General features: G+C 43.6%; 1 protein-coding gene across 1 annotated transcript in view; it reads left to right on the forward strand.

The window, feature by feature from the left end:
* The window catches only part of sgip1a (SH3GL interacting endocytic adaptor 1a), a 337919-nt gene that overhangs the window by 129235 nt on the left and 190505 nt on the right, over window positions 1-18179 (forward strand). Inside the window, exons 5-6 of the mRNA XM_051932771.1 lie at window positions 75-120; window positions 11351-11538. Coding sequence (XP_051788731.1) covers window positions 75-120; window positions 11351-11538 — 234 coding nt within the window. The remainder of the gene's footprint in view (window positions 1-74; window positions 121-11350; window positions 11539-18179) is intronic.

The following is an 18179-nucleotide window of genomic DNA, read 5'->3' on the forward strand; positions in this document are numbered from 1 at the left end:
TGATGGATGCTAAGATTATTACTGGACTTAGTAAAAGTCATCCCTATTGACCATGATCATCTCTTTCTTGGCAGAATTCCCCAGAAGTTGACGAAGAAGGTTACAGTATTCGACCAGAGGATTCAGCCTATATCCTTTTCAAACTCTAACCTGCCTACATAAAACTTAGTAATAAAAAGTTCACCCTGTTGAAGAAGTGAGGGTGAAGAAGTGGGGTTATTGAGGCTGATGGATTAGACAAATCTGTTTCAGCTGGATTTGTTTTAATTGTATATAATGCCTTTTGATAAAGGACAGTAAGTGCTTTCCTTCTAGTATTCACCTTGAAAGAAGAAGGTGATGGTTTGTGAATGTAGCGGAAAGTGAGGGTATTCATTTTGAAAATTATTGATAATAAAGCAAATAAAGTAGGCAAAGGTTTTTGATACTGTCAGATACACAATACTATATTAAAAATGTGATTTGTAATAATCCACAAGGGAACGCACAAGAGAACATTTATCATTTCTGTGGAAAGTGTCGTGTGATAACGCTTACTATAAAATGCATCGTGTAAAGTAAAAATTTGTAAGTAGAATAGAACCTGATATCTTTCATTATAGCTTTGCGATTCAACTTGCCATGAAAGGCACTATATAAAAGAGTTAATTTGTAATGTATTATATGATACAGGTCATTATTAATCACACTAAGTTATTTGTATTAAGGTCACTATGAAAGGCACTTATTTTATCGTGACAGGGTCCTACTGTGGCCCTATTCTCTATTTCTTACCTCTTTTTACACAGACCTTAACAGCATGTGCCGAATCTCCTATTCTACTCTCGGACACTGTAGTTCAGCACTCCCCTCATTCCTTTTTATCTGTAACTGCAGGCAATTAGACCGAGTATCTGAACAGACAGGAGTAAAGTTAACACATGTATTATTATAACCAGTGCCATAAACAGACGCAACTCGAATGTGGCTTTGCAAACCATGCAACCTGGTAGTGCTAAATGTGTAGTTTTTAGGTTTTCTGGTCAGGTTATCATCTGGTCTAAGAGAGCCTGAATGTCTTTGTTACCCCTGCCTTTATGATAGCCCAATTCACCCCTTTTTATGTAGACCTTAACAGAATGCCTCAAATCCCATGTGGCTTTGCAAACCATTCAGTTTGATGGTGCTAAATGTGTAGTTCAAGTAGCACATAAACTTGTAGTTATAATCAATTGTTTCTGGTCAGCTCTCTTCAGGTCATCATCTGGTCTAAGAGAGCCTGAAGTTGCTAGTTACCCCTGTCTTTATGATAGCCCCAAGTTCCTTGATGTTCCTCCCAGACCAATGGGATATCGTAAAGTGCAAGGTGAGTCCCTGCTTCATTCCAGTCCCGTTTCAGAGTGACTCATCCATATTTCAATTTCCCATTCATCTCAGCCACCTGCATTCCCCCAGGAGAGCTCGCAGGTCAGTTACAACCAAATCGATGCAAAACCTTAAATCCCCCAGTGCAGCACTTAACGAAGCTCTTAACTGATCTGGCAAGTCGGGAGTGTCCCAGTGCAGAGACTCACTCATTCAGCAGTTTCCCTACATTAGACATTAACTTTCCATCCATCCATCCATCCATTATCCAACCTGCTACATCCTAACTACAGGGTCACGGGGGTCTGCTGGAGCCAATCCCAGCCAGCACAGGGCACAAGGCAGGGTGCCAGCCCACCACAGGGCACACACACCCACACACCAAGCACACACTAGGGACAATTTAGGATCGCCAATGCACCTAACCTGCATGTCTTTGGACTGTGGGAGGAAACCCACGCAGACACAGGGAGAACATGCAAACTGCACGCAGGGCGGACCCGGGAAGCGAACCCGGGTCTCCTCACTGCGAGGCAGCAGTGCTACCCACTGCACCACCATGCCGCCCACATTAACTTTCCTTCCAATTTAAAAATTTTAAAATATGATATTCTTAGACATTAAATAATGTTCCCCATTGTATATATGCTCTGTATAAAATATGCTTCATGGTATAGCTCACTGAGAAAACCGTTACTTATGAAAACGGTAATAGGATTTAATTTATGGAAGACACTACAATATTAATTAAAGCTTGTTTTTAATTCTCCACAATAAAGTTCTCTGTGAAAGACACTACATGACATAATCAATCGTATCATTTAGAAGCAACATTTAGGAGCTTGTGTTATTGACCAGTTGTACACCTAATTGTCCCATTATATCTTATTCCAAAACATCTGAACACTTTAATGGACCTGACTCGACTGTTCTGAGTTACATAGTTATCGTCCCCTAAAGACTTTCTGATCTAAATGGATAGGCTGCTGGAATTCTCTTCCTTTTATTAACTTGATGGTTTTGTCACACTGCTGCCACAAGACCCTAAAGAAAGAGAAAGAGAGCGTCCATGTGTGGCTGAGTGAAGCCTGTGAGCAGCTTATGTAGGAATTATGCCACTGTGTATTTATTTTTTGCCTGCCAGTTGGCTGTCGTGGATTTTGGAGCCTTCTCTTTTGTCAAGCCGGAAGCTTCCAAGCCATGATGTGTTTTAATGTCGGTGCGGGCAGCATAAAGAACGTGGTTGCAAGTGGGAGACGTTAAGTCATCTGTCTGTCTTTTATTTCCTTTGTCTTAATAAGATTTGCAATTTGCACACAATTGGCAACTGGCTAATCCCAGCTGATAGGACGGGAGCTCAAAAAATGAATGAATGGCTGGATGATTAGGTTTGTGTGGAGCTTCAGCTTTAGGGTCAGGGTATTACTGGCTGCTATCCTCTGTATAAACCGACTAGAGGGAAGACCCAAAAAATGAGACGGGTGCTGTGATAAGATGACTTTGCTGGTTATACAGTGCATCCGGAAAGTATTCACAGCGCATCACTTGTTCCACATTTTGTTATGTTACAGCCTTATTCCAAAATGGATTAAATTCATTTTTTTCCTCAGAATTCTACACACAACACCCCATAATGACAACGTGAAAAATATTTACTTGAGATTTTTGCAAATGTATTAAAAATAAATTTCAGGATACGGTTCAGGAATCACACTCCTCAGCCTCCCCGGAAAAGTCTATTCGGGGGTTCTTGAGAGGAGGGTCCGTCGGATAGTCGAACCTCGGATTCAGGAGGAACAGTGTGGTTTTCGTCCTGGTCGTGGAACAGTGGACCAGCTCTACACCCTTAGCAGGGTCCTGGAGGGTGCATGGGAGTTCGCCCAACCAGTCTACATGTGTTTTGTGGACTTGGAAAAGGTGTTCGACCGTGTCCCTCGGGAAATCCTGTAGGGGGTACTCCGAGAGTATGGGGTACCGGACCCCCTGATAAGGGCTGTTCGGTCCCTGTACAATCGGTGCCAGAGCTTGGTCCGCATTGCCGGCAGTAAGTCGAACCCATTTCCAGTGAGAGTTGGACTCCGCCAGGGCTGCCCTTTGTCACCGATTCTGTTCAGAACTTTTATGGACAGAATTTCTAGGCGCAGCCAGGGTGTTGAGGGGGTCTGGCTTGGTGGACTCAGGATTGGGTCACTGCTTTTTGCAGATGATGTTGTCCTGTTTGCTTCATCAGGCCGTGATCTTCAGCTCTCTCTGGATCGGTTCGCAGCTGAGTGTGAAGCGGCTGGGATGGGAATCAGCACCTCCAAATCCGAGACCATGGTCCTCAGCCGGAAAAGGGTGGAGTGCCCTCTCAGGGTTGGGAGCGAGATCCTGCCTCAAGTTGAGGAGTTCAAGTATCTCGGGTCTTGTTCACGAGTGAGGGAAGAATGGAGCGTGAGATCGACAGGCGGATCGGTGCGGCGTCCGCAGTGATGCAGGCTCTGCATTAGTCTGTCGTGGTGAAAAAGGAGCTGAGCCGTAAGGCAAAGCTCTCAATTTACCAGTCGATCTATGTTCCTACCCTCACCTATGGTCATGAGCTATGGGTAGTGACCGAAAGAACGAGATCGCGAATACAAACGGCTGAAATGAGTTTTCTCCGCAGGGTGTCTGGGCTCTCCCTTAAAGATAGGGTGAGAAGCTCAGTCATCCGGGAGGGGCTCAGAGTAGAGCCGCTGCTCCTCCGCATCAAGAGGAGTCAGATGAGGTGGTTCGGGCATCTGATCCGGATGCCTCCTGGACGCCTCCCTGGTGAGGTGTTCCCGGCACGTCTAACCGGGAGGAGGCCCCGGGGAAGACCCAGGACACGCTGGAGGGACTATGTCTCCCGGCTGGCCTGGGAATGCTGCCGGAAGAGCTAGAAGAAGAGGCCGGGGAGAGGGAAGTCTGGGCATCTCTGCTCAAGCTGCTGCCCCCGCGACCCGACCTCGGATAAGCGGAAGAGGATGGATGGATGGTATTAAAAATAAAAAAAAAAGATGAAATCACATGTACATACAGTAAGTATTCACAGCCTTTGCCATGAAGCTCAAAATTGAGCTCAGGTGCATCCTGTTTCCCCTGATCATCCTTGAGATGTTTCTGCAGCTTCATTGGAGTCCACCTGTGGTAAATTCAGTTGATTGGACATGATTTGGAAAGGCACACACCTGTCTATATAAGGTCCCACAGTTGACAGTTCATGTCAGAGCACAAACCAAGCATGAAGTCAAAGGAATTGTCTGTAGACCTCTGAGACAGGATTGTCTCGAGACACAAATCTGGGGAAGGTTACAGAAAAAATTCTGCTGCTTTGAAGGTCCCAATGAGCACAGTGGCCTCCATCATCCGTAAGTGGAAGAAGTTCGAAACCACCAGGACTCTTCCTAGAGCTGGCTGGCAATCTAAACTGAGCGGTCAGGGGAGAAGGGCCTTAGTCAGGGAGGTGACCAAGAACCCGATGGTCACTCTGTCAGAGCTCCAGAGGTCCTCTGTGGAGAGAGGAGAACCTTCCAGAAGGACAACCATCTCTGCAGCAATCCACCAATCAGGCCTGCATGGTAGAGTGGCCAGACGTTTGGAAGAAACCAGGCACCGCTCATCACCAGGCCAATACCATCCCTACAGTGAAGCATGGTGGTGGAAGCATCATGCTGTGGAGATGTTTTTCAGCAGCAGGGACTGGGAGACTAGTCAGGATAAAGGGAAAGATGACTGCAGCAATGTACAGAGACATCCTGGATGAAAACCTGCTCCAGAGCGCTCTTGACTGGGGCGACGGTTCATCTTTCAGCAGGACAACGACCCTAAGCTCACAGCCGAGATATCAAAGGAGTGGCTTCAGGACAACTCTGTGAATGTCCTTGAGTGGCCCAGCCAGAGCCCAGACTTGAATCTGATTGAACATCTCTGGAGAGATCTTAAAATGGCTATGCACCGATGCTTCCCATCCAACCTGATGGAACTTGAGAGGTGCAGCAAAGAGGAATGGGCGAAACTGGCTAAGGATAGATGTGCCAAGCTTGTGGCATCATATTCAAAAAGACTTGAGGCTGTAATTGCTGCCAAAGGTGCATCGACAAAGTATTGAGCAAAGGCTGTGAATACTTATGGACATGGGATTTAAGTTTTTTTATTTTTAATACATTTGCAAAAACCTCAAGTGAACTTTTTTCACGTTGTCATTATGGGGTGTTGTGTGTAGAATTCTGAGGAAAAAAATGAATTTAATCCATTTTGGAATAAGGCTGTAACATAACAAAATGTGGAAAAATTGATGCGCTGTGAATTTTTTCCGGATGCACTATATTTATAGTGTGGAGATCATCCAGCAGAGGTGCAGAAGAGATAGGCATTTCAGTGCAGACACTCCAAGTCGTGGTGACATTCAAGCTTTTAGATTTTTCATTGTTTCCTGTTCTGCTAATAAACATTTGACATATACTACTCAACAGTTTTAGAACACCTCCATTTTTTCAGTTTTTATGGAGCTGTGTCTTCATGTTTCATGAAATCAAGGCATAGAACAAGTAAACAATAGCAAGTAAAAAATAAGTCAAGGGATCTTTAATTGTAATAAAATTAATTCATATTTTTGATTCATCAAAGTAGCCCCCTTTTGCAGATATAACAGCCAAACTGTGGTAACCTTTTTGCCAGTCACCATCTCTGCCTCCAGGAAAAGAACCCCAGACCATCACACGTCTGTTTCCATGTTTGACAGTTGGTGTCTGCATTATCGTAGTATTTCCCTCTGCTTACCCTTTACCTGTTTTCCCTTAAGGGTAAGTGTACTCGTCAAGTTCGTTATCGGGTTGGTCTACTGTTGCACTTTAAGATGAACACACACATACATAGCTATACGCATAACCACAACAGTGCCCCATGAATGACACACACACGCTGATTAACCTTTAGCACTTTACACCACACAAGTGCTTTAGGTATAACACAGCCTGTCACTCAGCACTTCAAGAGACTTACTTATTATCGACATGAACAACATACAATGTTTTAATGATTTCTTAGACTTAAATATTACTTTTGGTGTGCAAGAATACATTTAAACATACAAAGACTCAGCACTCTTGACTATAGGCCATTTATCAGCCCAGAATACCTTCTTTACATACTGTTCCCTACTATTGAGTGGAGCTCTCACCCTCAGCCTTACTAAACCTCGCAGCACAGAGGTAATGGCAAAACTCCGGCTGCACTAGGTGCTCAAAGAAATCTAACTTATTACTTCAATCACTCTATAGACATTAAGACAAAGCATAGAAAGTTAAAAGCAGCGTGGTATTTATTACAAGAATAATAATAATACCACTGGAACAAAGAATAATAGAAAATAGGTACTGATAGGAAAGTCTGAATATATATAGTCTTTAGAAAAAGCTTACGAAAAAAAGTTACAGATGACAAGGATGAATGTCCTAGGGCAGTGTTTGATTTAGCAATCGATGCTGTTAACTGATGATCGGATGAAAACTGGTCAGACATGTCTTTGTTGTCTTCTCTGACGTCGCTCTTCCTCCGTCGGTGTTTCTCTTCTTCTTTGTTGCTTTCAAATGAGGCATATTTAATATAAAGTTTCATGCCGTGGTTTCACAACACATGAATGTTCCATGCATCTGATTGGCTGGCTGTCAATATGATGGATGAATTTTGCTAAAGTGTTTTGATATTGCCTCATGTCCTCCTTTCTAAGGCTGTAAACCAAATTGTTGTCCCAGATGCCCATCCATAAAGTAATCAATTGCCTGAGGCATGGCTCAGTCTTCCTTTCCCAGGTTGTAATACCAAATTAGCACTATGCTGTGAACAACTGTTAGAAAAGTGAGGTGTAATGAAAGAGGATATGCCTGTTTATTATAATGCCTCCTACATCTGAATTCATCTTGTTGGGATTGAGAAAAATATAATAATAAAAATATATTATTATATTATTATTATTAGCAATCTCCCACCGACACGCCCCAGTGTGGCAGAAATGCCGGCTGTATCCTCGGAAGCACTCCGGATGTCCCTGCTTGTCTTCCACCCAGCACTTCTGGATGTGGTGGAAGCGCTGAGGTCCAGGGTCCTGCAGGTATTGGGGTGCCCCCTGGCGGTGACCACGGGCCCCTACAGGATTGAGTTTCCCAGGGTGCCCCCAGGGCAGTCACCCCTTCGAGGTCTGGAGGAGGCACAAGCTCTCCTCCGGTCTTCTTGGGCATCCCAGCTGGGTACCACCCCCATCCAGGTACCACATTGTTCATAGGAGGCAAAGACGTTGTCTGTGTACAGATCTCTAAGTGATTTAATCCCAAATGTTTTCCAGACATTAAAAACAGCACATGTTTGAGAGGGTGGAAAAAGGTGGTCATTGTGCAGAGGTGCTGCAGATAAAAGCTTCTCTATCTTAAAATACTTTCTACATTGGTTCCGTATTCTGAGTGAGTGAAGCACAATTGGGTTGTTAGTATATTGCCGATAACTTGTATTTATTGGGGTACAAAGCAAAGAATATAAAGATGTACTGCAGGATTTTATTTCTATTGCAGACCAAGCCTGTGTATGTTCTATTTGTGTCCATGTCCAGGTTTTTATAGTTTGTATGTTTGCTGCCCAGTAATAAAATTGAAAGTTAGGTAGAGCCCTGCCACCTTCTGCCTTAGGTCTTTGTAGGGTCGTTCTTTGGATACGTGGATGTTTTGAATTCCAAATAAATGAGGTTATGGTTGAATCTAATTTCTTGAAAAAATAATAATAATTCTTTGCATTTATATAGCACTTTTCTCACTACTCGAAGCGCTTAGCAATTGCAGGTTAAGGGCCTTGCTCAAGGGCCCAACAGAGCAGAGTCCCTTTTGGCATTTTACGGGATTCGATCCGGCAACCTTCCGATTGCCAGTGCAGATCTCTAGCCTCAGAGCGACCACTCCGCCTGATCTATTGATGTATATTGGAATGATCTGAAATAAAAAGTGAAGCTTAGGAAGGATATTCATCTTAACAACGTTAATTCTTCCAGCTAGAGTGAGATGGAGGGTTGACCATCTATACAAGTTTTGCTTAATTTTTCCCATAAAGACGGCAAAATTTTGTTGATAAAGAGATTTATGTTTACTTGTGGTGTTTACCCCTAGATATTTAAACTGATCTGCAATGATAAAAGGGATGATAAGATTCAACCAGGTATTAAATCCCAGGGTTTTCCCACAGCACATTGTGAATGTTTGATGGATGTGTTTAAGAAAGACATGAACTGGTGAGGCCTCATCTGGATTACTGGGCGCAGTTTTGGTCTCCAAAATAAAAAAAGGACATAACAGCACTACAGAAGATTCAGAGAAGAGCAACTAGGCTGATTCCAGGGCTGCAGGGGATGAGTTATGAGGAAAGATTAAAAGAGCTGAGCCTTTACAGTTGAAGCAAAAGAAGATTAAGACTGGAAATGATTGATCATTTTAACATTATGCAAAGAATTAGCAGTGTTCATCAAGAAAATGGGGACACAGTTGGAAACTTGTGAAGAGTAAATTTCACACAAACAGGAGGTTTTTCTTTACACTGAGAACCACAGACACCTGGAATAAGTGACCAAGTAGTGTGGTAGATAGGAGGACTTTAGGGACTTTCTAAACTCGACTTGATGTTATTTTAGAGAAATTGAGTGGTTAGGACAGGTGAGCTCTGCTGAGCTGAATGGCATGTTCTCATCCAAACTGTTCCAATGAAAGATTACATTTGTTTGTGTGTAGATAGATAGATAGATAGATAGATAGATAGATAGATAGATAGATAGATAGATAGATAGATAGATAGATAGATAGATAGATAGATAGATAGATAGATAGATAGATAGATAGATAGATAGATACTTTATTAATCCCAAGGGGAAATTCACATACTCCAGCATCAGCATACTGATACAAAAACAATATTAAATTAAAGAGTGATAACAATGCAGGTATAACACACAGTAAGTTTTTGTAATGTTAACATTTACCCTCATCCCCCCCCCCCCCCCCCCCCCCCCCCCTCCCCAGGTGGAATTGAAGAGTCACATAGTTTGGGGGAGGAACGATCTCCTCAGTCTGTCAGTGGAGCAGGACATTGACGGCAGTCTGTCGCTGAAGCTGCTCCTCTGTCTGGAGATGACACTGTTCAGTGGATGCAGTGGATTTTCCATAATTGATAGGAGCCTGCTCAGTGCCCATCGCTCTGCCACAGATGTCAAACTGTCCAGCTCTGTGCCTACAATAGAGCCTGCCTTCATCACCAGTTTGTCCAGGCATGAGGCGTCCCTCTTCTTTATGCTGCCTCCCCAGCACACCACCGCATAGAAAAGGGCGCTCGCCACAACCATCTGGTAGAACATCTGCAGCATCTTATTGCAGATGTTGAAGGACGCCAGCCTTCTAAGGAAGTATAGTCGGCTCTGTCCTCTCTTGCACAGAACATCAGTATTGGCAGTCCAGTCCAATTTATCATCCAGCTGCACTCCCAGGTATTTATAGGTCTGCACACAGTCACCTCTGATGATCACGAGGTCCATGAGGGGCCTGGTCCTCCTAAAATCCACCACCAGCTCCTTGGTTTTGCTGATGTTCATGTGTAGGTGGTTTGAGTCGCACCATTTAACAAAGTCCTTGATTAGGTTCCTGTACTCCTCCTCCTGCCCACTCCTGATGCACCACACGATAGCAGTGTCATCAGTGAACTTTTGCACGTGGCAGGACTCCGAGTTGTATTGGAAGTCCGATGTATATAGGCTGAACAGGACCGGAGAAAGTACAGTCCCTTGCGGCGCTCCTGTGTTGCTGACCACAATGTCAGACGTGCAGTTCCCAAGACGCACATACTGAGGTCTGTCTGTAAGATAGTCCACGATCCATGCCACCAGGTATGAATCTACTCCCATCTCTGTCAGATTGTCCCTAAGGAGCAGAGGTTGGATTGTGTTGAAGGCGCTAGAGAAGTCCAGAAACATAATTCTTACAGCACCACTGCCTCTGTCCAAGTGGGAGAGGGACTGGTGTAACGTATAGATGATGGCATCCTCTGCTTATTATGTTTGATATTAGCATATCATGTTTGCTATACTCTTGACGTGGATGAAGATCAGATCACACTTTATGACCAATGAATGCACAAAAGCAGGTCATTCCGGAGGGTTGACAGACTTGTTCTTACCACCGATTGAAATAAACATCTGTTAAGGCACAGGAAGTGGCGACTGTACATCCTCAGAACAAGTCTGTAGTACAACAGGAATAGGTGCAGGTTTCTAGTGTGTCAGGGAGTTCTTGGCTCAGAGAGGGATGAATGGAGGAGAGGTCGAAGGTATGGATGGCGTGATGAATTCCAAAAGGGCCGCAATGGGATGGCAGACAGCCGGTGAGCGGATGGGCTGGGTATGATATGATAACTTGCTCTTTCATCATGTATTTAAATATTGTATTATCTTAAAAAATTAGCCAAATTAACAGTACAGCTCCATATACTCCTCTTCTTAACTCTCTTTCTCTGTGGAACAAGCATATTCTGGCAGCTTATGGCGTACATAAAAGACTTTGCGCTTGGCATTCAGCTCGGTCCTGCCTTAATAAGCTTGTCTCCGTATGTTTGATTTGAAAGAGGTCAAGTCGCACCGCTCCTATAGAGCATCTAATATTCCTTCTGCAATTTACATATTCTAAATCTCAAGAGTACAATATGCAAATGTACCCAACAATCACATACATGTCATCATACCCCTTTAAAGCATACATTAAAGTGACATACTTAATATGACAGTGACCAAATGTGATGCTTACAGCTCTGCACGCCATAATCCCGAGCGCCGACATCTTTAGCCACAGGCAGGCGACACTGGAAAACAATCCTTCAAGTCACAGGGACGTGGAATTTGTGTTTTAGTTTAAAGACTTCCATTTTTTTCCTCATGTTCTGTAATTATTTTGCCAATTTTCCAGATGAATGCTTATCTCCTTTAACTGACAGTCACCTACTTCCAAAGGAAAGCACTTTTTTTCCTCCAGTGAGTCAGAAGAGGAAGAAGATCACAGGAGAAAGTTTAAAATTAAAATCAGACCATTGCAAGCCAAGGATGGCTTAAACGATACCACCGTTTCGGTCGACGAACTGAAAGCCTCCATTGGCAACATTGCATTGTCGTCCTCTCCAGTGGTGAGTTTTTCCCCATGTGTTCTTTGTGGGTGATGTCTGTGTGTAGTCACTATACATTTAATGTCAAAATCTTTATGGCGCGGTTCTTTAGCAATTGGACATTTGCTGGCCTCACAACTGGAATGTTCAGGCAGTCTTTGTTCAGAAATCACATTCGTCAATGTTGTCTGTCACTCCATACACAGGATTCGTTTTTAAGATAAAAATACATTTAAATGTAAATGTGATTTTTTTTTTCTGTTCATTTTTGGACTCATGTTTTACAGTACAGGATGGCAGGAAATAGAATGATGTCTTGTTGAAATTCCCGCTTCCCAGTTCTGCTGTTCTTGGGAACCATATGTACACAAAAGACGTCAAAATGTTCAGTAGAACCAAATCTAATGAAAGGGCTTTTACTCAATTTTTACTGAGTATCTAACATTTTATAATGCTGATAAACTGTGCCAAGTTCTATTTGGACAGAGTAATTTGTTTTTATCCAAAGACACGACATCCTGACAATTACAGAATGTGGTCAAATTGGGTTCAGCGATGCCTAAAATGTGTAAGTCAGTTGCGGTTGTCCTGGTGAAATCTTCACCACTTATCGTACTTTTATCTTATTTGTTCTCCTACTGTGCTTATAACTCCTTTCAGATTTCATTCGGATGGAGTCACTTATTTTTTTGTTATGTACATTGTCTTGCATCCTCTCCCACACGACACACACAGATATCAATCTGAAAGTGGCCAAATGGTGTATAAGGTCTACTAAAATTTGTCAATCCCAAGAAAACACATAAAGTTAGTCTGACCAGTGTGACAGATAAGGGGTGCTGTCGTCCCCTTGAACCCTCAGACACCACGTCAGATACCAGATAAAAGTCCAAATGATGAATTTATTATAATAATAATGTGCACAAAGCACCCTCCACTCCACAATACTCAATAAACAATACACAATCAAATCACCAATAATCAATCCTCCAGTCCCAGCAGCTCAGTCACCCTTCCTCCCAACTCGGCTCACTGCTGGGATTTCCCACAGTCCTTTTAAAGTCCTTGACCCGGAAGTGTTTCTGTCCCTCAGTCCATGTGACTTTATAACACTTCCAGGTCAGGTGAAAACTCCTTTTCTTCAGCCCGGAAGTACGTCATTTCCTCTGTCCCTGTGACTAGGATGTACTTCCTCCCTGCAGCTTCCCCTGGTGGCCCCCACGGTATCCAGCAGGGCTGTGATGAAAGACTCCAAGTTCCTTGATGCCCTGTTGGAATTCGGGGCCCCTCCATGTTGCAGGGATGGCTCCATCTGGCGGCTTGGGGGTATTGGCCAGGATAAGCTGTCAGCCATATTCCACACCAGTAAGGGGGGCACTTCAGACCCCCAAGCCTCAGACATAACTACAAGTCTCAGTTTCAAAAGACCTTTTCTTTATGACATGCAGTATCTTCCAGGGATTTGTTTTCCACAGAATTAAAGCACTCACAAATTCCTTGTTCCTCTCTGCTGTCCTTACAATCAAGCTTTGCCCACCGCCTCTCAGCTCTGACTCCCCGATTAAGGCAGAGTGGGCGTTTTTTCCGCTGGACCCCACAGTACATCTGGTGCAGGGACATTACACCCAGGAAGCGCTTCCAGCCCAGGTGGTACAGCCATTTAAAAGGGAGTCCCATTTTCAAATTGTCTTCTGCTGGGATCCCGAGGAACTCAACAGGGTTGCCCTCCTGACGTACAGTTCCCATGTAGCTCTGTGTTTGCCCAAACACTGCCATCTAGTATACTGGAGGAACAGTTGCTCTCGAAAGGCAGCCCTCCTCTGTTCATCAGCTATTCCTGCTACCTAACCTGGTTGAGATGCTGATTCATCTCTCCACAGTGGCAGCCTTCTGGCTGGGTAAAAACCACACCTTCTATCCTGGCCATGGTATCAGTTAATCAATGTCTATCACATTAGAAAGGGTAGAGAGGAGAAAGATCAGGTTGATGTATGAAGTGTCATAAAGTAATAGGAAGATAGGTGGCGAGAGGTGCTGTACTGAGGAGAAACAGACAAAGGGTTCAGGCATGTGGAGCAAAAGGCAGAGCATGACTGGGTGAAGAGGTGCGCCATAATGTAGATGGAGGAGATGAAGCCATCATGTGGTTGGTGGTGGTGTCAGATGATGTGAATACTAGCTGTGCTACCCGTTGAAATCTAAACAATGTAGACTTAAGCGTTAACGTTTGCAAGTGCTCCATGCAATGCTTGTGTTTATGTTACATGCTCATTTGGTATGGGATTCATAAAAGCAGTGTTAATGTTTGCAATGCACCATCTATTGGAATGATAAATGCAATGCATATGGCCCTGTTATATACCAGTTGGAATGGAATTCATAAAAGCAGTGCTAATGTTTGTGATGTACCATCTATTGGAGTGAGAAAGGCAATGCTTTTTATTACGACAAATGTTTGTGATGATCCATGTGTTGGGGTAACCAATAAAATGCAAAGGTGTCTGCTATTTACTATTTGGTATGGTATTCATAAAAGCAGTGTTAATGTTTGCCAAGTGTGATCTACTGGAATGATAAATGCAATGAATTTTATCACTAAAAATGTTTGTGATGTGCCTTCGGTTGGAATGGCAAATGCAATGCATATGTCTCTGTCAAGTGCCATTTGGTATCAGATTTGTAAAAGTAGGGTTAATGTTTGTGATGCGCCATCTGTTGGGATGACAAATGCAATACATGTACAGTATCTTTGTTATATATTCTTTGCAAAGGGGTTCACAAAAGCAGTGCTAATGTTTGTGATGTGCCATCTGTTGGAATGATTAATGCAATGGATTTTATCACTGCAAATGTTTGTGACACTCCTTGTGTTGGGATAACCAATACAATGCAGAGGTCTCTGTTATATGCCATTTGGTATGGGATTCGTAAAAGCAGTGTTAATGTTTGTAAAGTGTGATCTACTGGAATGATAAATGCAATGAATTTTCTCACTAAAAATGTTTGTGATGTGCCTTCTGTTGGAATGGCAAATGCAATGCATATGTCTCTGTCAAATGCCATTTGGCATGAGACTCGTAAAAGCAGGGTTAATGTTTGTGATGTGCCATCTGTTGGAATGATTAATGCAATGGATTTTATTACTGCAAATGTTTGTGATGCACCATCTGTTGGAATGATTAATGCAATGTACTTTATTACTACAAATGTTTGTGATGCACCAATGCAATGCATATGACTGTGTTATATGTCATTTGGTATGGGATTCTTGAAAGCATTGCTAATATTTGTGATGCGCCATCTGTTGCAATGAAAAATGCAATGCATTTTATTGTTGTTTGTGATGTGCCGTCTTTTGCAATGTCAGGGACACAGCAACTGGATGGACACACACAGACAGACATACAGACATTTTCCCTTTTATTAAAGTGGATAATATCATGCATGCAGAGAAACGAAAAAGCTGTCAGAAGAGCAATTAGCCTACTAATAATTTGCTCCATGTTTTCTTTATGAATAAGCAGGCTGCCATGTACTGTGTGTATAATGTAATCAATGCAGTCATGCTTGAAATGAGACAACATCAGATATCGGCCTTGTTTTGGTTGCTGGTATGAGGCGGCTCAGAAATGCAGCACGCCATTCAGGGGGAGACACACGGGGTTGGAGTTTAATGTGGAATGCTGGAGATTTCACCCCATTCCATACCTGGTGTTACATGATATTTACTAGTGCCATTTTAACCATTAATGCTTTACAGTTTCTTTCGGTGGACCAGTTCCTTTTTCTCTTGCTCACCCTGCCATTCCCACAGCTTTGTAAAGGACTCGCTTGTAACTTTGCTTTTTTTTGTTTTAATCACATGAGCCACTGACGCAACAGCCCACCCTGAATTCACCACCTGCATCCTTCACATTCTCTCAGCTAGCAAAAGCCGAGAATTGATGCAGCACTATGGCTGGGGTGCATCTGTATGAAACAGCAGCCTGCAGTGCCACAGCTAAATCCTGCACGGCTGTCATGTCACAACAGCAGTGACGTCGCGGATGCATTAGTCACCATCATCCCTAAGCCTTTTGCAGACTAATACGCTGTAAATGGCTGAATAAAAAAAAAAGGGATCCGGCATAGTCAGCACAAGGAGACAAGCCAAGGGCTGTCAGACACTCCAACGGTACAATCCTTCACATCCTGGCACGTTAACAGCGCACGTGAGTGTGTTAGTTTCATAATTCAAATTTAAGCCAACATTTCTGATGCGAAGAATTATGAATCTGAATCTCCACACTTCTGTCATTTGTCAGCAATTCACTGTTGGGATGAGTGGACGACAAAATGACAACTTCTAGTATCCATTGCACATTAAAAGTCACTACATTTTACCGTAAGCGTTGCTGTGGTAACGGTGCTCTGCCCTGCTGTAACCATGGTTACAGTCAGATAGTGGAATCTGGCCGGAGAGAACGGAAGAATCCAGTCAAAGGCTACGGCTCTGCAAATCCACACAGGAGAAATGACCCCTCTGTGTGTGTGTGTTTGGATCTCCAAACCTGACTTAAGAATTGGACAGATCTTTCAGTGCTGTTTTTACATACACAACTAATACGATTCACAGTAAAACTTGTGCTCCATATTTAAAGGATGAGACGTATTTTACTTCATTTCATTTGGAATCGATTCTTACAAAGCGTATGCCCACTTGCACACCAGTAGGATTACAGATAAGATATATCTACAGTTTATTGCAATTATCACATAAAGATAAAATGCAACTTTACAAAAAGACAGCGCTGGGGAAAAGTATTTGCCCCCCTTCCTGTCTGGATCCATTTAGGCTTGTTTATAACACCTAATTGTTCCATTATGTATGCGTTAATGGAATCCATTGTAGTTGTGCACCTTGCGACCTACAGGGGGCGCTGCAGCTCCCCAAACAGAGAGGCTCGGACACAAGTGTCCCATGAGAGCCAAGAGTTTATTGGTGTGAAATTCATACAAGTAAGCGTTTCCCACACCACAGTCACTGCTCTACTTCTCCGTAGTCCTCTGTCATCGCTCCTCCACTCCTCCAACAAACTTTGTCTTCCTCCTCCCGATTGTGGCTCCGTGTGTTGAGGTGGGCAGATCCTTTTATGCAAAACCCAGGAGTACTTCTGGTGTCTTGGGAGTACAGTACTTCCGGGTGAAATCCCATAGGCTGGGGTGCCCCCAGGTGGCACCCACGGATCCCAACAGGACTGAGCTAAAGAACTACAGTTGTCTATGTGTCCTGTGGGAGACCGTGGTGGTACCGTAACCCTGGCGGGCTGCCACCTAGCATGCTGGGGAAGACAATACCCTGAAGAAACTGCCTTCTCCTGTCTTTCTATGCCACTAGTGTCCTGACAGGGTGAGGATTGCAGCTGGGATGCCAGTCCCCATGTGGCATCTCTCTCAACCTCAAGCATTAACACTGCGGCATAGATTCCTATCCCAATACAATGCACAAAAAATGAATAATATAAACTCCTGAGACTTGCTTCAAAGTACTCGACAGTATTGATCCCCCTTGTAATTATTTACAGAGCCTTCAGAAAGTGTTAAGACCCCTTCACTTTGTTCAGACTTTGTTATGTTGCAGCCTTGTCCTAAAATCATACAGTAGATTAATTTTTTCCCCCCTCATCAAGCAACACTCAATATCCCAGAATGACAAAGCGAAAATGGAATCTTAGAAATTATGGCAAATTTATTAAAAACAAAACATAAACCCTGAAATGCCACATTGACACAAGTATTCAGATCCTTCACTCCAGTTCCAGCCTGGAGTCTTCTTAGGTTTGACGTGACATGCGTCAGACCCCTGGATTAACATGGAGGGGTGACTCTCTGGTTGAAGGATCTGTACTGGAAACTGGAAGGCTGCTGCTTCAAATCCCACCAGGGCCAGAAGGAATGCTACTCCATTGGGCCTTTGAGCAAACCCCTTAATCTGCAATGTGGCTACTGTGCAAATAGCTGACCCTGTGCTCGGACCCCAAGCTTCTGTTGTGTGTGTGTGTGTGTGTCTCCGGGGAGTAAGCTGGGGTATGTGGAGAAATAACAAACTCCTAATGCAAGAAATGGTTAATGGCAAATCAAGTGAGTCTTCTCTGCAGATCCCCTTCAGCTCTGTTGGAGGAGGGAGACCGTCGGTGCACAGCTGTTTTCCGGTCTGTCCGGTGATGTTTGATTGGGTTCAAGTCTGGGCTCTGGCTGGGCCACTAAAGAGCATTCCCAGAGTTGCCCCTAAGCCACTCCTTGCTTTGTGTCCTGTTGGGAATTGAACTTTCAACTCAGTAGCACTCTGGACCAGTAGCTGTAGCACTCTGGACCAGGTCTTCATTACGGATATCTCAGCACTTTGCTCTGTTCAGCTTTCTCACAACCCTGTCTAGCGTCCACAAATGTGATACTGAAAAGCAACCCCACAGCATGAGGCTGGCACCAGCATCCCGCTTCAATGTTGGAATGCCATTGAGGTGCCTGATTTTCTCCAGACGTGGCACTTAGAATTGAGGCCAAACAGTTCAGTCTTGACTTTTTCACACCAGAGAATGTTTCTTCTCAAGGTCCGAGACTCCTGTAGGTGCTTTTCATGTGTCATCAAAAGGCCAGATTAGTGGAGCAGTACTGGTTGTCCT

This window comes from Erpetoichthys calabaricus, chromosome 10 (genome assembly GCF_900747795.2).
Source record: "Erpetoichthys calabaricus chromosome 10, fErpCal1.3, whole genome shotgun sequence".
Classification (NCBI taxonomy): domain Eukaryota; kingdom Metazoa; phylum Chordata; class Cladistia; order Polypteriformes; family Polypteridae; genus Erpetoichthys; species Erpetoichthys calabaricus.